At 37.8% G+C, this 21,987-nt stretch overlaps 2 protein-coding genes across 7 annotated transcripts in view; one reads left to right on the plus strand and one right to left on the minus strand.

The window, feature by feature from the left end:
• CENPC (centromere protein C) overlaps positions 1-7,955 on the minus strand; it is a 67,097-nt gene extending 59,142 nt beyond the window's left edge. For all 5 annotated transcript variants that reach the window (XM_053655009.1, XM_037150031.2, XM_037150033.2 and 2 more), the window contains exons 1-2: positions 7,687-7,955; positions 355-401 (exon numbers count right to left, since the gene is read on the minus strand). In XM_053655009.1, the coding sequence (XP_053510984.1) occupies positions 355-401; positions 7,687-7,704 (65 nt within the window). In that variant the 5' untranslated portion in view covers positions 7,705-7,955. The remainder of the gene's footprint in view (positions 1-354; positions 402-7,686) is intronic.
• A 10,506-nt stretch (positions 7,956-18,461) lies between these two features.
• Positions 18,462-21,987, plus strand: part of STAP1 (signal transducing adaptor family member 1) — a 39,773-nt gene continuing 36,247 nt past the window's right edge. For both annotated transcript variants that reach the window (XM_037150043.2, XM_037150044.2), the window contains exon 1: positions 18,462-18,656. In XM_037150043.2, the coding sequence (XP_037005938.1) occupies positions 18,537-18,656 (120 nt within the window). In that variant the 5' untranslated portion in view covers positions 18,462-18,536. The remainder of the gene's footprint in view (positions 18,657-21,987) is intronic.

Consider the following 21,987-nt stretch of genomic DNA (forward strand, 5'->3'; position numbering starts at 1 on the left):
AACCAGAAGACAGGTGGGAGGAGGATAACAGGGGAAAGAAGGGGAAGTGTCAAGTCAAGGAACTTGTAAAGGACCCAAGGACAAAGACAAGGCATGGGGGAGGATTGAATGTGGGAGGTGGGGGTTGTGTACGGCAAGGTGAGAGTAATGGGGGATAGACAGAGACAATTGAACAACAATAAGAAAATTTTAATTATAAAAAGAATGAATTAAAAAAAATAAATCGTTATTTTGGTCAAAGATAATAATTTTTCTTTTCTTCATTTAAAAATTCTACTTTCTGAAGATGGTAACAAAAGTCATCTTAAACTTATATAAAAGTCATCTTAAACTATATATAAGTATATAAATCACCTAGGAGGTTGGCAAAATCTTCTTCTGTAGCCATTTTTGAGATGATCCTGAAAAAAAAAAAAAGTCATCGATTTGGTTTCTTTGCTTAAAATTTATTCAAATACAAGTTTTCTTCAAAATACTTTCACCCCAATATTAGCATGCTAGACAATTTGTTATTCATCTATGCAACAGAAAGAAAGAAGGAGCTCCTACCCTTTGCGACAGCATGGATGAAATAGGAAAGCATTATGCTAAGTGAAATAAGCCGGAAGGTGAAAGACAAATACCGCATGATTTCACCTTTAACACGAACCTAAACAACAAAACAATCAAACATGCAAAATATAACCAAAGACACTGAAATAGAGAACAGGCTGGCAGTGTTCGGAGGGGAGAGGGGAGGGAATTTCAGGGGAAAAGGGGAAGGGTTTACAGAAACAAGTACAAAGGACACATGGACAAAAACAAGGGGGGTGGAAATGGGAGGGAGGTGGAGAGGGCTGGGGGAGGTGGGCTGGGATGGGAGTAAAAGGCAGAAAACTATACTTGAACAACAATTAAAATCAAAAAAATTTTTTAAATGTGTTATTCATTTATTCATTGAGCAAGTATTTGTTAATGACCTATTACAATATTATAAAGAGGAACTATTCTCTACTGTTTACAAACCTTTACCTCTATCATTTCCCACCCTGGGATTTATTCTATCTTCTTCCTCTTCTTTCTTCACATCCCCCCATACCTTTTCCATCACCAAAGTCCTAAGTATTTGGCCTTCTAATAATTAAAATTGGTTGACTAACCATATCTACTTATCTCCTTTCACTAAAAAAAATTCCTCTAAAGTAACAGTAAAAAACAGAAAATGGCATAAAACAACAATGAAAAAGAGAATGGGAGAGAGGACCATGTACGGACAAACAAACAAATTTAACAACTTTCTGGAAGAAGAAAAATAAATGAATCATAATTTATAAAACAGAATGAAAGTAGTAGTAGCCTAAAGTAAGCTCACAGAATACAGTCCTTGATGAGGAGTTTATAAAGCTGATATGCCCAGAAGAAAGCCATAACTATGTAGAACTAGGAAATTCAAGACCTAGAGGAAGAAGAGTAAGAAAGAGAATAAAAACAGAGCAATTAAAACGTATACAGAACAGCAGACCTCCACTAGCCCTATCCCCTTTAACAGAGCTCCAAAACAGTATCCACCATCTCAATCTTAAATATAAGCAAATATGAATTACCAGACATTTAAAAGTCTCTAAAACAAAAGAAGAAAATCAAGGTGTAAATTTTTTAAATAAAAAGAAAAATGGCCTAAGAAGAAAGTAATATCAAGGATGAGAAAAAAAAAAAGCTTCAAAAACAAGAAAATGTTAATTTCTATCTTCAACAGAGATTTGACATAATACTGGACTCAAAACTATATACATTAAACAGAAAATAAGAAAATTCTTAATAATGAAAAGCATGATTACCTAAAATAAAAATGCAATTAATTATGAAAAAGCTGAGGATGGGGGGGGAGGGCAGGAGAGAACAAAACAAAAGATAAAGAGGAGAAAGAAAAAATGGAGAAAGAATAAAACAAAGAAGATCCAAAAATTAGAAGATCCAAAGTCATTCCAGACATACAAAGAAAAAAGAGTCATATTCTAAGGAAATATAAAATCCAGTTTCCCAAATCTGCAGGCCATCAATAGCAGCCTAATGAATTTAAGATCCATACCTAGGAAAATAACACTGAAATTTGAGAACTGAAGATAGAAAGATCCTAGATGCTTCCAGACAAAGAAAACAGGTAACCCCAACAAAGAAGCAGCCCCAGTCAATGGAAACAACAGAAAAAAATAAAACACATAAACATGCTGTAATGGAGGTAGAGAGTATATCTGTGATACTCCGGGTCCTGTCTTTTAATTGTAAAATCTATAAAGTTAAATTTTCTACTTACAAATTGGGTAGTAATAAGATAAATAGGATGTTTTTAAAAACAAACATATTATCAATACCAAATGTTTATTAAGTCTTCCTGTTAACCTGGCCCAGTGGGCTAAAAATTACTCCACTCTATGTGGACATTCCCTTTACCCCACTCATGCTCTGACATCCTGAGTTGGTCCACTGTCCTGACTCCACTCAGGCTCCTACATACTGCAGTTCCCACCCATAGGGACCCTGCCTTGCCTGGCCCATCTAATGGCCTTTTAATTGTAGTGTATGTTCCGGAAAATGAAAACCCCTATTAGATTTTAAGAAACCTGACAGCACACACCTTGTCTTAAGCCAGTTTATATTCTTCCCACAGCCTTGCCTAGCACATTGTATACCATACAAATATCATTTTTTCAAAATATTTTTTGACATGCTAAATAAATAAAACCAAAAACTTATGAGATAACAATGTCTTGTTTTCTCAAAGAAGGTAAGAGTATTTCACACAGCCTGTTATCCTCAGGAAGTACGTAAGAAGCAAAAGATGAAATCTACTTCATAGGTAATAAAATAAGGAACAAACACATCAACACGTCTCCATTCATTTTATCACAGTCATTTGATGAAAAGTAACTCAAGCACTTTGGTCTCTGTCCAGCAATCAGCATTTTGAACACTGAAATAAACTCCTGAAAATGTTAGTTACCTACATTCAAAGGCCTAATTTAAGGCTACTCTTCTAATTTCACACAGTAAATTGAAAAACACATCAAATTTGCACACATTATAACCTTTAACACCTATTAAGTACCTTGTGTTCCCCACCCTTTTTAAATCTTTGCCCAAGGATATGTTTACTGATCTTACAGAAAGAGGGAGGGTAGGGGAGGGAAGGGAGATCCAGAGACAGACACAAACAGAAACATTAACTGGTTGCCTGCGATATTATGCCCTAACCAGAGATGGTACCCTGCAACCTAGTTAGGTCCCCTGACTGGAATTCAAACCTGCAACCTTTTTGGTGTTTAAGATGGACACTCCAACCAAATGAGCCACCCAGCAAGGGCTATCCCCCTTTGAAGTAGAAAATTTTAAAGCTTAGATAGTTCATTCACTAGACTAATATTAACTAAGCACCTACTACAGGTCCAAGCACTATTTAGGCATACTTGAGAACAAGTGGTGAACAAAACAAGATCTCTTAATCCTCAATTAAATCTTAGAATGTAAAAAATTTTAATTTTCAAAACAAATACACAATCAAAAACTGCAGATTTCAACTCATTCTTCAGTGAGTTTCAATTTTACTTTCTTCCCACGCACTGCAAGATTGTTTCTTAAGGAAAATAATATACACATCAGCAGAGTTCCTAAACCCAGCACTACAAACATTTTGGGCTGGATGACTCTGTTGTGAAGGCCAATTCTATACATTGTAAGATGATGCTTAGTAGCATCCCTGGCCTCCACCCACTAGGTGCCTTTAGTACCCCCTTACCAATTCCATCTCAGGGGAACCTGAAATTTTTCCAGACCTCACCAAATGACTCCTAAAGGGCAAAACCACTCCCAATTAAAAACCACTAAGTACAGGAATGATGAAGGATTATCTCTCCCCTCTCCCCTTTTTGTCTTTTTAAATGGATTATAATATAAAGTGATTATTAGAACTAAAGACTTTAAAGAGCTCAGAGATTATGCTAGGAATTTGAAAAATAAACTGTGGTTAAGAGAAGATCAGACAAGACAGACTTGGGAGAAATATTTGCAGACACATCTTATATAAAAGAACTTTAAAATCTCAGCAACAAGAAAACAACCCAAATAAAAAAATTAATTGGCCCAATACCTTAATAGACACATCACCTAAGATAATATATGGATAGCAAATAAGTATATGAAAAGAGGTCACTAAAACAATAATACCATTACATACTTATCAGAATTTCAAAATCTGGAACACTGACAACTCCAAATGTTGGTGAAGATGAGGAGCAATAGGAACTCTCATTCAGAATTCCAGCCAAGATGGAGGCATAGGTAAATAAAATTTGCCTTTGCACAAGCAAAAGAAGGACAACAACAAATTTAAAAACATACAAAAACAACCAGAACTACCAGAAAATCAAATTGTATGTAAGTCCAGAAACCAAGGAGTTAAAGAAGAAATATTCATCCAGATTGGTAGGAGAGGTGGAGACAGGGAGCCAGGGAGGAGGGGACAAGGAGCAAGGCAGTAGCTGGAAGACCAGGCAGACAAGGCTGTAGCTGGCAATCCCACATTCACCTGCAGATAAACCAGGAGGAACAGCTAGAGAGTGAGACAGACCATACAACCCAGGGTACCAGCACAGGGAAATAAAGCCTCAAAACCACTGACTGAAAAAACCTCTGGGGGTTGAGGTGACAGGAGAAATTCCCAGCCTCACAGGAGAGTTTGTTGGAGAGACCCACAGGGTCGTAGAACATATGCAAGCCCACACACCCAGGAATCAGCACCAGAAGGGCCCAATTTGCTTGTGGGTAGTGGGAGAAGGGACTGAAATGTGGCAGAGAGTGGAGCAAGTGCCACTGTTCCCTCTTGGACCCCTCCCCCACATACAGCGTCACAAAGCAGCAATGTGGATGGCTCTGCCCCTTATATGTAACAGGCAGGCCAAGACCAAAAAAAAAAAAAAAAAGGCCAAAATGAAAGAACAGATCAAAGCTCCAGAAAAAATACAACAAAGTGACAAAGAGGTAGCCAATCTATCAGATGCACAGTTAAAAACATTGGTAATCAGAATGCTCACAGAATTGGTTGAATATGGTCGCAAATTAGATGAAAAAAGTAAGGCTATGCTAAGTGAACTGAAGGAAAATATACAGGGAACAAACAGTGATGAGAAGGAAACTGGGACTCAAATCAATAGAGTGGACCAGAAGGAAGAAAGAAACATCCAACCAGAAAAGAATGAGGAAACAAGAACTCAAAAAAATGAGGAGAGGCTTAGGAACCTCCAGGACATCTTTAAATGTTCCAACATCCGAATCATTGGCGTACCAGAAGGGGAAGAGGAAGAGCAAGAAATTGAAAACTTATTTGAACAAATAATAAAGGAGAACTTTCCCAATCTGGCAAAGGAAATAGACTTTTGGGAAGTCCAGAAAGTTCAGAGTCCCAAAGGAGTTGAACCCAAGGAGGAACATACCAAGACACATCATAATTACCCAAAATAAAGATAAGGAGAGAATCTTAAAAGCAGCAAGAGAGAAGGAGACAGTCACCTACAAAGGAGTTCCCATCAGACTGTCAGCTGAGTTCTCAAAAGAAAACTTGCAGGCAAGAAGGGGCTGAAGAGAAGTATTCGAAGTCATGAAAGGCAAGGACCTACATTCAAGATTACTCTATCCAGCAAAGCTTTCATTTAGAATGGAAGGGCATAAAGTGCTTTCCAGATAAGGAGTGCTTTCCAAGTTAAAGGAGTTCATCATCACCAAGCCCTTATTACATGAAATGTTAAAGGGACTTACCTAAGAAAAAGATGATCAAAAATGTGAACAGTAAAATGACAACAAACTCACAACTATCAATAACTGAACCTAAAACAAACAAAAAACAAAAACAAAGCAAACTAAAATTGGAACAGAATCACAGAAATAGAGATCACATGGAGGAGTGGGAGGTGGGGAGGAAATGGGAAGAAAGGTACAGGGAATAAGAAGCATAAATGGTAGGCACAAAATAGAAAGGGGGGGGGGTGTTAAGAATAGTATAGGAAATGGAGAAGCCCAAGGACTTATATGACCCTTGGACATGAAGTAAGGGGGGAGGGGGTGCTCCTGAGGGGTAGGGTGGAGGGGAATAAAAGGGGAGAAGAGAACTGTAATAGCATAATCAACAAAATGTACTTTAAAAAAAGGAACTCTCATTCATTTTGGAATGCAAAATGGTACAGCTACTTTGGAAAACAGTGTGGTGATTTCTTATAAAACTAAACATACTATTACCATATAACCCACCAATTGTGCTCCTTTGTACTAATCCAAAGGAGTCGACAATGTCCACACAACAATCTGTATACAGATGTTTATGGCAGCTTTATTCGTAATTGCCAAAATCTGGATGCAACCAAGATGCCCTTCAGTAAGTTAGTGGATAAACTATGCACGTCAGAAACAATGAGCCATAAAAAGACATAAAGGATCCTTAAATGCATATTACTAAGTGAAAGAAGTCCATCAAAAATGGCTACATACCGGATCATTCCAACTATATGACATTCTGCAAAAGGTGAATATGGAGACAGTAAAAGCTCAGTGGTCACCTGGGTTGGGGTGGTGGGGGAATGAGTAGCAAGCACATAGAACTTATAGGGCAGTGAAAACACTCTGAATGATACAATAACAGATACATATCATTCTTTGTCCAAATCCACGGAAAGCACACCAAGAGTGAACCCTAACAAAAACTATGTACTTTAAGTGGCAGTGTGTCAATGTAAGTTCATCTGCTGTAAAAAATGTATCACTCTGGTGGGGAATGTTGATAATGGAGGAGGCTATGCCTGTGGGGTCACGGGGTATATGGGAAATCTCTCTGTACCTCCTCTCAACTTTGCTGTAAACCTAAAAAAAATTAAGTTTTTTCAAACAGTAAATTTTATTCCCCTTCTCTTTCCCCAATATTCCTTTTTATTATATAATGTAAATAATCTATGTGTTCACAGTAAAAAAAAAAGTACCCCTCATACTACCCTTTCATACATCTCTTTATGCATACAAATACAACTTTACATAACTGGAAGTACACCGATGCTGAAGACTTTCTTAAAAAGGGGGAAAAAGGGAGAAATACAAGTTTAGGATAGGGGATGATGTCGCGGGTGTGACACATGGTAACCAGAAGCGGAGTGAGCCGGGCGGAACAGTAAACCCCGCGGGCGTCCAGAAACCCGTAACAAACAAAGCCCTCCCCGGTCACTGACAGCTCGCACCTTCCAAGGCCGCCCTTCGGAAGACGTCATCAAGCACAGATTCTCCGTAAATAATCTGCTTCTGCAGACCCGCGAGTCTGAAGCACACGCACACTTTTAAGGCATTTCACCAGTTCTACCGACAGAAAATTTTATTTGGAGGATTAGGAACCGGAGTGAGTCTAAAAAGTAGAAAGCGCAAGATTCCCTGAAGAGAAAGATTCCAGTCATCACGACCGAAATCACAAGAAAACTTGACAAAACAGTACAAGTAAATAAATAAGCTCTGAAGATCGGCAAGCATTCACTCCAGATACCAAAATATTCGCGCGGCCTTTCCACTGAAACCCCCAAGAAGTCACGGATTGGGCCCGGTTTCGTTCTCCCCGCCCCTCGGGCGAGAGCGCCCCGAGCAGCCGGACACCCACTGGCCTGAAGCTGCCAGCGCGGCACTTACCAGACTGGACGCAGCCATGTTCAGACCCCGCTACGCTCGCGCGGGTAATCTGAGGTGAGAGCCCTCCCGGGCCGCGCCTAGAGGAAGCCCAGCACTGACAGTGTCGTGGGGACAACGGCGAGGAGGCGAAGCAGAGGCACGCTGTTGGAGGGCGGCAGCCGGAGCAAGGAACTTGTTGCCAACCACTCAGCGCTTGCCGGGGCCCTCGCCCATTGGCTCGGACCTTCGCAAACACCAAGTGCCTGGCGGTCACACCAGTTTGAAATGGGCTGCACATGCGCAAAACGGGCCGCGCAACATTGTTAGAAGACAGCCGTTATAGGCCTGCCCAATCGTAGTAATCCGCTGGGGTTCCGCCCTTCGAAGTCCCGCCCCAGCTTCCCGCCCGTAGCCCCGCCCCTTACTCCTCCTACTTGGAGGCTGATGCTGAGAGTGGGCGTTTATTTTACTGGTTCGGGTTTTGGGACAGTTTTTGCTTTCAACGCTGCGTGAAACTTTTCTGCGCTTCTGTTGTAAAGCAAAAAGTGATAGTATTTTATTTTTTTACTAAAAAATAAAAGTAAAAAGTGGTAGTATTTTATTATTTTACTAAATGTGCGGGTAATATTTTCATGATCCATTGTTAACAAAACGATTTATGTAAATATCGATGATTTTTAAGCGTGATGTCCCGAAAGAAATACTAGATCAGGAATCTTGAAACCTGCCCCAGCGACTCAGCTGTATCATCTAAGACAAACTGCGACGCCGTTCTGGTTGTTTTCTTAGTTATATAACGAGAAGGCTAAATAAGGTGCTCTGAAGATTTCTTCCTATTTTACTATTCTAGGAAACTATGTCCTATTTTTATTCTTTAATAAAATTTTCCAAAGGAATTTTAATCAGAAAATAGATTACTTATTTAATAAATTCTTTAATCAAGAGTTGACGTAAGGCCCTAACAGGGCGGGGGCGTGGAAGAGAAGACAGGTTACAAAATAAAATCCAACAAGCTTAAATTCTGTTAATTCTCCCACAATGGGCAACTTGAACTACTTCTCAAGTACCTTGTTTGTAAGTGGGAATAATATGAAAGTTATTAAGATAGTGGGTTAATTTCGTTTAAGATCTAGGTGGAATGCCTGGAACATAGAATTCCATACTAAATAATGCAATTGGTGTCATCATGGTGATTTTTAAACTTGGCTTATTCTTAGAAGTTTTGCCAATCAGGCTATATTGTATAATTTTACGCTGTCACATTTGGTATAAATAAAAACTATCATTTACTAAATGTATGCTATATACCAAGTTCTCTTCTAAATGCTCTCCATGTAGTGACGTATTTAATTCTTGGAACCTTTCTTTGAGAGGAGATGACTAATATTCCCATTTTATATACAACAGAGCTGGGACAGGGTTTAAGTAACTTGCTCGAGATCACACTACCATTAAAGGCAGAGGCGGAGTTGGGCCCTGGTCTTCTGACACCGGAACTGAGCACTTGATCACTACACTTTCTACCTCTAAGGGGAAATTTAAGCAAGCTCAATCATAGATGTAAAGCTCCACCTGCAAATTTATATCCCTCTGCTTCCACTGGAAACAGTAACTCTAGGAGGTATTTTTGAGAAACTTGAAATGCAGAGACATACATGCTGGTGAAGAGAGCGCAGGCGACAAAACGTGTCAGGGATCAACTGCTCTTTTCTTGAGAAGCAGCACCCTTATGAAAATAGAAAGTTATGGTGACTCCATAGTTCCCTAACAAACTTTTCAGTTCCTTCTATCCCCACCATGGTTTTAGCATCATAAAATAGGGTAGTTGGTTGAGCAATGTTTATAAAACCCAGATGTGTTATTATAGACCCTCCCACTCAAATACATCAAGTCACTTCTTAGGAACTGCTATGACAACTGACTAAATCCTTAAGTTTTCATTACAACCACTTACACAGGTAAAATGTGTGTGTGTGCGCATGTTTATGTGTCTGTCCATGAAGTATGTGTATTATACATGCATAGGTTATAAAGTATCCAGAAATTTAACTTGGAAAAAGAAACTTTTAGATACTTACAATTTTATGTAGACAATTTAAAATTTGTAATTGCAAAAATTACACTCCAATAATCAATTTGCCCTAAAAATTATAACAGTTGTAATTATAACTTCAAATTTGCTAAAGTCAAACAAATTTGTATAATTTGGGGGTTTTAATTTTTAATTTTTATTTTTGATTTTAGAGAAAGGGAAGGGGAGGAAGAGAAACAGGGAGAAATATCCACGTAAGAGAGAAACATTGATCAGCTGCTTTCCATACCTGCCCCGACTGGGGACAGAACCTGCAACCCAAGCATGTGCCCTGACCAGCAATCAAACCAGTGGGAGGACACTCCAGCCAACTGAGCCACACCAGCTGGGCTAATTCTGAGTTTTTTTTATTACAAAATATCAATTATTTTCTTTTTACGCTATATCGCCAAATATTGAGTACATTCTGTTAAATACATTGATTTTAAGTAGGCTTTTAAAAAATTTTATCCTCAAGTGCTATTAGGCTGTAACAGCCTAGTCAATAAGTGTGCCTGCAACATGTCTGTGTTCACACACAGTTACTTTGCAGTGAGTCCTTAAGTTCTGCACCAAGTTATTAATTCTAAAGTGTATATAAATTTACTAACCTTTACATTTCAGAAGTTACCTCTGATTTCCACCAAATGATTATGATATGGGTAATGACAGGGGGGGAAATGCCAAGATGTTCTAAATTACAGTGGCCAGAGAGTGAGAGACACAGAACTGTTAGGTGATGGCTGCAGGCAAGCTAACAAAGTCTTCTCCAATCCTGCTTTGTGGTTGGGATTTCCGATTTATTTCCTCAGATTATTTAAACCAGGGGTCTCTGTTTATTGTTTACACAAGAGATTTACAAATTCTGCACCCACCCACTCCACAGTTCTTTACTGACATCCCAGAGCTGGTTCTGCTTCACCATTCCTCACCCTCTTGCCTATAGCTCAAGTAAATTCTTTAAGACTACTGCTTTCCCCCACCTTCTCCCTAAAAAATGTATAAAAATTCTTGCATAACTTTGGGATGATGGACATGCTGTCTTTTCTACCTAGCTATGATGCTGGTACTTTAGACTCCATGGTCCACAAAAGGTATTTTGGCTAGCATTTTCAGCTCAATCAAACCTTACTTTGAGGAGATTTTAGTCATAGAAGTTAATAATTTTTAATTTAACAGTACCTGTTGACAAATTTATTGTCTCTTACCTTACAAGGTGCCATAGAGAAACAAAAGTCATTATGCAAAAATATTCACAGTTAAACTTACTGCTTAAAAATTAGTCCATATTCTCTCTCTCCCAGCTTAACATGAGCGTGAGTCCTAGCCCATCATCCCATTGAATCACCATCATTTGGGGGTCAGTCTCACACTGGTTGTCGGATATTATAAAACAAAACTAAACAAAGTACCATGTTAATTGATTGCAAAGTGAAAATAAAAAATCTTGCAAAAGACAAATTGCCTCATAAGATTGACAGTGCTACTCAAAGTGTCTTCAAATTTAAATGCAAAGCCAATGACAAATGCAGAGTTAGACCCATTAACTGGACAAGCTAAGAGAAACTTGAAATGTCAAAAGTTAATATGATCAGCCAGCAAGAAAATGCAAACCAAAACCATAATATGAACAAAATTTTAACTTAGATAAAAGTTAGATCCAATGTTTAAAATGAACCCAAAATTAAATGTACATGTCATCAAAGAGATTCATATGGCAAATAAGCACAGGAAACAATACCCAACACCATTATCACTGGAAAATGAAAACTAAACTAAAATGACACACCCATTTACTTACCAGTATTGCAAGAATAATTTTAATTGACTATACAAAGTGCCAGGAAGGAGGAGCAGCAACGGGAGTCTCATACATTATTAATTGGAGTGCAAAACAGTATTGACACTGAAAAACAAGTTGACTATTTCTTATGAAGTTTAACATACACTTAACATATGATCCAGCAATCCACACTTGGGCATTTGCTCAAAAGAAATAAAAAACATAGATCTACACAAAGAATTGCATATAAATATTTATAGCAGCTTTATTAATAATGGGTCTAACCTGGAAATATGCTCATCAACTGGTGAATGAATAAGCAAATTTCAGTACATTCATACAGTGGAATTCTTTTCAGCAATAAAACAAACAACTGAGACATGCAACAACACACATGACTCTCAAAAGCATTCTACTAAGTGAGAGAGAAATCAGACAGCAGAGGCTGTCTGCTGTGTGATTCCATCTATGTGACTGCATAAAAGTAAATGGGCAGAAGTCAAATCTGTGGTTGCTGGGGATGAGGTGGGATGGGGGGGAGATACTGACTACAAAAGGCCATGAGGGAACGTTTTGCAGTGGTGGAAATAGTGTAGGTCTTGACTTTGGTGGTGATTACATGACTATAGCTATTGGTCAAAACCCTTAGAACTGTGCTTTTATAAAAGGGGTGACATCTGGAGCAAATTATACCTCAATAAGCATGATTTGAAAAATTAAGAATGTTGGAGAGAGAGAAACATAACCGAATGCAATGTGAATTTTGATCAGTCTGGTTCAAAACAAAGAAGGTATAAAGAACATTAAGCAACAGTGGAAAATGAAAATATTGATTGATTATTCAATAATATTAGGGAATTGTGAAATTTTTGTAGACATTATAATGTTATTGTGTTTACGTAAAAGTATGTCCTTACTCTTTTATGTTCTTATTCTTAGAATATACAGATTAAAGATATGGAGGGGTAAACTGTGATGTTTGTAAGTACTTTGAAATGGTTTAGTAAGAGAAAGATATAATTAAAGCCAATATGACAAAATGTTAACAACTATTGAACCTAGATGGTGGATGTACAGATGCCTATAAACACTATTCTTGCAGCTTCTCTGCATGTTTGAAATATTTCCTAGTAAAATGATGGGGCAAATAAATGTAACTGACCAAAGAGTTCATCCAACCAGCATTGCAGATAGCCAATTAGGCTGACACGGGGGGGGGGGGCTGCAGGAAAAGAAATCGGCGCTTGTGGTATAGCAGTACCCAATGGAGAACTGGGGCAGCTTCTTCTGGAAAAACTGGACCTTTCCAACGCCTTACAGACAAGGGGTGTTATAGAGCAAAAATAACAAAGCGTCATGGGTAAGGGGACTGGGATCCCTGGGCTTGCTGACTGGTTGATAGCAATAAATTATTATTTCAAGTCTTGAAGTAAGGTTCCGGGTCCCCCAGTCTGGTTTCTTGGGGAGGTGGCCAGAGGGTCATTCAACTTCAGGGGTCAGGAGCTGAAACACAATTTAGGGTATGATGTTATTTTTAGCTTAATGAAACCCACACTTACGACTGTCTTAGGACCTGGCCATTGTTTCTGGCTTAGTTAATAAAAGTAAGGGTAAGGGATGAAGCTTACGGGACTTGTGTGAAGGAACTGAACTGAGCTCTGGGGCTACATGTTAAGTCAAAATCATACTTGTAGTCATCAGGGCCCTCGGTGTCACAGAGTCACATGAATAAAATTGCTTCAGTTCTCAAATATCTTGCATAATATTCTTCAAATATTTTGAAGAAAAAAGCATTTTTATTCTTCAAAAGTCAAGAGTGAAAATGTTAGTGAATTATCATCAGAGAATTTTGTCAGAAAAATTACACTCCAGAAATCAATTTACTCTGGAGATTAAAACAATTATAACCTAACGTGTGATAAAGTGAAATAAACTTATTTGTATAGTTTTGTTTTATCTTTTAATATAAATTTTCTTTTTTTACTGTTTACTGGCAAATGTTGGTTCATTTGTTGAGTGTACTCATTTGTTGAGTGTACTCACTTTAAGCAGCCTTTTACAAAATCACCCCAAGACTGGAAGCTGTGCCGTCATATGCAGTAGGTGGCAGCAGTGTTCACAAAAAACGACGTTGCTATTCAATGATTGTTACTCCTAAAGTCAGCATTACGTTCTTAATTTCAAAGTACTGTATAAATGGACTGACTTTTACCCTTTTTAAGTTGCCTCTGTGCCTGCATTTGGTTTTTGGTTGCAATTATATTCTATTACATATACATTGTTTCTCTTAACAAGGACACAACAAATACATTATTCTTGGAGTCTCCATTCTGTATTTCATAGTTCACTTCTAGCCAATGTAATCCACTAGAAAGAAGGAAAATGGATGTTAAGTATTAATCTACTTTATCCCTTAGAGGAGCACTAATGGATCTTAAACAAAGTGAAAGGGAAGAAAAATGTAGACCTAATCCTCATATATAGAGTTTAAAGTGGTTAAAGCATTTCACAAATAGGGGACTTCCGCCAAGATGGAGGCGTAGGTGGGAACACTTTGCGTCCTCACACAACCAAATCTAAAAACAATAAAGTTTTAACAACAATAAACATAACCAAACTATACAGAAAATCAAATACGGAGTCCGGAAACAATGGACCACTCAGCTAAACCAATGAGAGGGGCGAAACCAGCAGCAGAGCCAGTCAGGCCAAAAAGATCCAGGTGGTGCACAGGCAGCCGGGGGCGTGAATTCCAGGTGCGGGCTAGCTATAGGCGGAACCCAGGGAAGAGGCGCTGCTGGCTGTCTGCAGTCGGTCACCCATTTGCAGGTAGATAAACCAGTGAAGAGGAGAGCGTTGAGACAGATTTCACAGGCCCAGCGACTGGCACAGGGCGGCAGACTCGCACGTTTGCACTCGGATAAGCAGGCGGGGCCGAGCAGTGAGGCGGACTGGGCAAGCAGAGAGGACCACCATTGCTCCCGCTGTAACCCCGCCCCCACATACAGCGTCGCAAACCTGCGACTTGGGTGGCCCCTCCCCAGTAAACACCAAGGCACCTCTCCTCCTACATAACAGGCTTGAACAGATCAAAACATGGCTCAAGAACAACTCAGAGCCCCAGAGCCAATAAATCTAAGCAATGAAGAAATAGCCAAACTTTCAGATGCACAGTTCAAAATACTGGTGATCAGGATGCTCACAGAACTGGTTGATTATAGTCACAAATTAGAGGAACATATGAAGGCTAAAGTAATTGAAATGAATGGAAATACACAGGAAACCAATAGTGATGGAAAGGAAACTGGGACTGAAATCAAGGGAGTGGACCAGAAGGAAGAAAAAAATGACCAAACAGAAAAGGATGAAGAAACAAGAATTCAAAAAAATGAGGACAGGCTTAGGAACCTCCAGGACATCTTGAAACGTTCCAACATCCAAATTATAGGAGTACCAGAAGGGGAAGAGGAATAGTCACAAGTGGAACACTTATTTGAACAAATAATAAAAGAGAATTTCCCCATTCTGGCAAAGGAAATAGACTTCCAGGAAATCCAGGAAGCTCACAGAGTCCCAAAGAAGTTGGACCCAAGAAGGAACACACAAAGGCACATCATCATTATATTAGCCAAGATTAAAATGAAGGAGAGAATTTTAGAAGCAGCAGGAGATAAAGGGACAGTCACCTACAAAGGAGTTCCCATCAGACTGTCAGCTGATTTCTCAAAAGAGACCTTACAGGCAAGAAGGGGCTGGAAAGAAGTATTTCAAGTTATGAAAACCAAAGACCTACATCCAAGATTGCTCTATCCAGCAAAATTTTCATTTAGAATAGAAGGGCAGATAAAGTTCTTCTCAGATAAGATCAAATTCAAGGAGTTCATCATCACCAAGCCCTTACTATATGAATTGTTAAAGAGACTTACCTAAGAAAAAGAAGATAAAAAAGATGAACAGTGAAAGGACAGCAAACTCACAGTTATTAACAACCACACCTAAAACAAAAGCAAACTAAGAGGACAGCTAGATCAGGAGTGAACCATAGAAATGAAGATCACATGGAGGGTTAGCAACAGGGGAGTGGGAAGAGGAGAAGGGGGAAGAAAGTACAGAAAATAAGTAGCATAGACGGTAGGTAGACAATAGATAGGGGGAGGGTAAGAATAGTAGGGGAAATGTAATGGCATAATCAATAAAAAAAAGTTAAAAAAATAAAGTGTGAAAGCATTTCATTATTGCTCTCTCCCCCAAACTATCTCCTTATCTAGAATTTCCAGCTTCTGTTAAAACTACCATTATTCTATTATTTATCTCTTTTAGAAATCTTATGAATCCTGTATCTATGTGGCATCCAAGAAATGTTTCTTTGTAATATACTCATAAATGTTTCCCTACACTACAAAAATAGTATGAACAAATAGGTATCAAAATAAAACAAAAAACTATCATCCTAAAAGCAACTCTTAGTACTGAAAATTATAAGGTTAGCAAATTAAATCATTCTGACAGAGCTACTAACATCACTTCTATAGCAGTGATTTCTCACCTTTAGTTTTGTCTCAAAAGACAAAATAGGAGTAACAAAAATTACTAGAGAATACAGTATTTTTTATGGAGTCTCCATTTAAAAGGGTCCTATTATAAAAGACCTGTGTGCCATGGTTGAATACATTGCTGATGCTCAAAAAATATTTAGTGCTGGTCCTGCCAGTGTGGTTCAGTTCATTGCCCATCATCCCGCAGAGCAAAAAGTCACCAGTTGGATTCCCAGTCAGCGCTCATGTCTGGGTTGCAGGTTCGTTCCCTGGATGGGGCAACTGATCAATGTTTCTGCCATGCATCAAAATTTCTCTCCCTCTATTTCTCCCTTCCTTCCCTTCTCTCTAAAAATAAATAAATAAAATATGTCAAAGAAATATTAATTATTGAATAAAAATGAAGCTCAAAATCAATGAGAATCCTTTAAAGTGTTTTAATCAGGGGACTGACTTGATGAGACTGCTTCTTAAATAAATCAGAGAAGAAAAATAGTGGAAAGTAAACTGCTTAGAGGCCTATTGTTACTCCAGATAAGAAGTCATTTAGTCCATCCCTTCATTTCACAGGTGAGGAAGCTGAGATCCCCAAAAAGTTGAGTGGTTTGTTTAAGGTCTCAGAGCAAGTTATTAGCAAAACTGGCTTTTCTCCCTATGCCTAAGCACTTCTTTTTTTCACTACATTCCCTACAAATTCATTATTCAACACCTAAACTTGAGATATCTGTAATAGGATTGCCAATGTAATGGCACAGTGGTACAATGATACTGGAAATTTTCAGGTCTAACCACTTTCAACCACTGATGATTCCTAACATCTTCCCTCCCTCCCTCCCTGCCTCTTCTCATTTCTTAGTTCTTAGTCACCCTTTCACTTCCTCCCTGTGTTACACCAGCTTCCAGTTGCCAAGTGGTAGATTTCATCACTTACTCAAATCAAGAGTTTTTCTTTTATCATTTAACTCATTTTTTTATTATATTGAAAATAAAACATAATGTGATTTTTATCTCAAAAAATGAAGTTGGATTTAAATTTTATATGTGAAAATTTAAGAAAAAGGAAGCAGGTCTCAATTTAATATAAAGGCAAGACATCTGACTGATGTGGTTCAATGGATTGAGTGCTGGCCTGTGAAACAAAGGATCACTGGCTCAACTCCCAGTCAGGGCACATGCCTGGGTTGCAGGCCTGGTTCCCTGGATGAAGGATGCTCAAAAGGCAACCACCCATTAATTTTTCTCTCCCTCTCTTTCCTCTCTCTAAAAACAAATAAAATAAAATCTTTAGAAAAAGACTGCTCCTGAACACTTTTCTCTAGGTTACTAACAATCAGACTGTATTGTTACACCTTACTTTGTAGACAATTTGGCTCCCCATATCTATTACTGCAGATCCAACAGAAACCCCAAGTGGCAGAGAAAACCATGTGGTCTCTCCATTAGAAAAGGAGGATCAGACTAAAGGTTGCTGGCTTGTTTTGATTTCTGAAAATAGGCCAGTTTAATTGCAGAGAATGCTCAGACTCAGGCTACAGAATTATGAGTTTTTCTGAAATACTGAGGCTGAAATAAGAAACGGTAAAACTTCTTAGGACCCCTGCAAAATGAACCAGAAGTCCCCCCAGTGTTCCCTTCCCCCATCATTCTTTTTGCAATGTTGACCTAACTCTGTTCTCTGAGGGACTATTGCCCACATGGAACTGTTCATTGCATTTTGGCCCCAGTGTAGCTCTGTAAATCTTACTAGATAATTGAAGGGACCCCATCTGTGCATCAGACCATTAGTGATCCATAGCTCAGAAAGCATTTAAAAAAGTTTGAAAATTCATAGCTTTCTCTTCCAAACATATTTTGTCAAACATCTAGTGGTAACCCAAGAATTCAAAATACTGACAAGAAAGTGGAAAATCCCATGTTCCCGTAACTGTGTTATGCTTTAGTGGACATGGGAAACGGGAAAAAGAGCGTCATTTTTCTAAAAATTTAAACAAAGCTTGGCCCTGAAAAAACAACAGAAATAGCCACAATAAAATTATTCTATGAATTAATTTTTAGTGAAGTGGAGTTAATTCAAGTCACGCCTTCTGAGGATGACAATGGACAGCAATTGAAATAAAAAAAACGAACATGACCTGGATGTCTCTTCTAAAACTCGTAATCTCTGAACCAGTTCCTTTCATCCTCTGGTGGTATTCATCTTCGGTTTATTTTGCTACTATAATTCTAAGTACATGTAGTTAACTAGGGATTGCTCTCTCAAAGTTGGTCTATGCCTGTTTTCTCTTACCTCATAAAAAGTAAAGGAAAGAAAGTGTGTGTGTGTGTGTGTGTGTGTGTGTGTGTGCATGCGTGTGTGTCCTGTTGGTGGTTTAAAGTCAAGTTGGGACTTCCTCTTTGAACAGCTGCCTTTTCCCCTCACACAAGGGAGATCTCATTTTGTCTGAGACGATACAGCTGAACACAAACCACATACCAAGTGAGCATGATGGCTAAGAAGCCCCCGAAACCAGCCCCTCGCAGGATCTTCCAAGAAAGGTTAAAGATTACTGCTCTACCCTTATACTTTGAAGGTTTCTTATTAGTTAAGCGGTCAGAATACCAGGTAAGTCCACAGATGATAATGTTGAACTAGAAGCTTCTGTATTAATATAACATTTATTTCATGATGTTGTGATGTGACAAGGGCCTCCTTGTTCCTGTTGGGATTAAACCCCCTTCCAGGAGCTCAGAAATAGTATTCCAACTTTGCATAATTTAAATACAAGGTATGGCTTAAACATATGTGTATATGTGTATTATACTAAAGAATAACATAAGGTTTTAATATTACATTACTAAGATTAAAAAGTCAATAAATCAAATTTTTAAGCAATTCATTTACATATCACAGAAGATTTTGGCTTAACAGATGAAATGTTTCCTGTAGTTTCTCCTCAATTTACTACTGTGCTTTCATGATGACTTGTATCATTAAAATAAAACATTGTGATTGAAAATGAACCTTCTGTTCTTATTTTTACTTGTGTGAAGATTGTAAATAATGATCAAATTGTTTTTTAAAGTGTTAAACTGTTGTAAAAAGTTGTGAAAATGACAAAAGTAATACTGTTAACATTATGTATAATAATATGTTCTAAAACCACTGTTTAAGATTCTGAGTTTAAAAGATAATTCTTAGTGTAATTGAAAAATTTCTGAAGGAAAAAAATTATACTTGGGTGCTTTGTGGGTGGTATGTACTTGACATGACATAAATACGCACTGCAAGAAAATGCACAAAGCATCCTGTGTTTTGAAAATGTAAGAATGAAAACTAGTAGTTAATGTCAGTGCTTTTAGAATAATAGTTGTAGATCATTGAAATTAATGAGAGAAATAAACACAAAGTGCCTGTTACTAAAGAAAATTCACTAACAGCTCAAATTTTATGGAACTTTAATATTAACTGAAACTAGAAAAAATTTAAATGTTTTGAGAAATGCCATAAGAATGTCTAATAACAATAAAAATATTTTTCTTGTGGATTTATCCTTACCTGGTGAAAATTGTATATGTGAAAATATCTATAATAGCACATATTCCTACATTCATAATCAGGCCATTTACTATTTGAGAGCAAAGACATGGTAATTTGTATTCTGTTATGGGTGCTAAATGTGTATTTTTAATATTGGTCAGTTACATTGGAATATTTTTTTGCTTGATCCTATATGCTTCAAATTTTGTCACTATAGGTTAGCCACCTTGTTTGTTATGCTTTGCCGGAACAGAGGAGTTGGGAAAAAGAAATTTCTAATTTGTAATTTAAACTTTGTAATACATTGATTGTTCCCCAGAGTATTTATAACAAGTGTTTCTGATATTAGACTCATTCTTTTTTTGTGTTTAAAGAAGGCATTTCATTGGTGCGGTTAGGAGAAAAAACAAAGGTTTTAGTAAAACATGATTTTACCTGATGGTTTTGCTACATGATCTCATACAAGCTAATCAATCTCCTTGAGACTCAAGTTCCTCAGTTATATAATGGAGAGACTATGACTTACCTCCCAAGGTACAATGGTGGAGATACAGTAGGTGCTCAGTCTATTTACTCATTCATGCAGTGTTCATTGAGCACCTATTATGCACTAAACACCACACGTAGTTCTCAAGAATATGAAAAAAACACAAAGAACCTTACCTTTAAGAGGTTAAGTTTAGTAAGGAGTGACGTCTCCTTTACCCAATGACTACTCTAACTTTTCTTAGAAAGTATGCTTTGAAGTGGAAAGAATAAAGTATAGGCATAAATATTTCTGATGAAATTAACTTGTGTTTTCACTGAACTTCACAGCAAAGTATCTTTTACTTGTATGTCAGGGAGAAGAGAGTGAGAGGACTGCAGTAATGTCTACTCATATGGTGGGTTTCAGGGATTAGAGGGAGAACAGAAATAAAACACCTGGCTCACAACAAAGGTTAGATTCATTCTCTTCCCCTTTTATTATTTATCATATTCTTTCTTTTATTGTTGTTCAGTTACAGTTGTCCCCACTTCCCCCCCATTGCTCTCCACTGCCCCGTCCAACCACCACTCCCAGTGACAATCCCCTCCCCATTGTCCTTGTTCATGGGTCCTTTTTACATGTCCCTCTTCTTTCCCCCGTTGCTATCCCCCTCTGTCTTCCCATCTGGTCCCTGTCAGTTTGTTCTTTATTTCCAAGTCTCTGGTTCTTTTTTGCTCATTTGTTTGTTTTGTTGATTAGGTAAGATCATATGGTATTTGTCTTTCACTGCCTGGCATATTTCACTTAGCATATGTATCATATTCTTATTAACATACTAAAATCAGTTTTGAGTCCACAAGTAATATGCTCAAAGAAAAGCTATGGTGATAGAGTGCTTGAAAATGAAAGCTATGAGAAAAAGTTAAGGAAATGGTGGGATCTCTACATGAGGGGCCTCCAGGTGCCAGGGAACCTTGAAAGGAAGGTGAACCAAGGATATATAGAAGGTCATCTTTGGAGCTAATCAGCCAGAGACCTGGGAGGCTCTGCACAATGTTACATGCAGTGTCTACATAAAAGAATTCACAATATTTAAGCTACAGAATGTAAAACTAAGAAACAACCTGGTATATAGGGAGATTACATGTTAAGAGGTATGTTTTAGCTGTTTTTGTGAAGTGGAATATTTAAGAATTTAAAGGGCTTCGACCCCAGTAAAATATGTCAACATACATTGTTTAAAATGCAATTCCAGAAGGTTGGTGGATTCTGGGTCAAGAACCCATTAAAAGTACATAATCTCCATGGAAGAAATAATATGGGAGGATTAATTTAAACCACAGCACTAGAATTCTCGATTAATCAGGAACACTTATTTGATAATAAAAGCTACTAAATGCCACAATGAGATACTAATGCCAACACGGTTCTTATAAATGGGGAAAATTCTCATTTTTCTGGAACTATTTAAAAATAAGACAGAGTTTGGGCAGCATCTCACAGTTTCTTCAATCTCTTATGTGCTAAAATGTGTGTAATATGTCTTCTTATTAACCTGAACATAAATAAGAATGTGGCTATCAGAATAGTATCAAGATAATATTTCTCTGACTAGTGCTCTAACTGCCACTAATTTATTCAGAAACATTCAGGGTGATCTCAGATGTGTTATCATACCTAGTTCTCTGCTGTAATCTCCAGTTTTTAAAAATAACCTACTCCTTTCAAGGTTTTTGAGCACAGATCTATAACTATTAATTTATTTAGAAATTATATGTTATACTTTTTAACTAATATTCCAAGCAAATTACTAGAGATATGAAAAAAGGAATTAAGAAAGATTAAATAAATAAAATATAGTTTGATTTTGTAAAAATTTCTTCCCCGACGGGATTATCTTGCACACCCCTGGGATCTATGTGCCCACTTTGGGGACCTCTATACAAG

This window comes from Artibeus jamaicensis, unplaced genomic scaffold (genome assembly GCF_021234435.1).
Source record: "Artibeus jamaicensis isolate MK-2021 breed Jamaican fruit bat unplaced genomic scaffold, CSHL_Jam_final contig_908, whole genome shotgun sequence".
Taxonomy (NCBI): domain Eukaryota; kingdom Metazoa; phylum Chordata; class Mammalia; order Chiroptera; family Phyllostomidae; genus Artibeus; species Artibeus jamaicensis.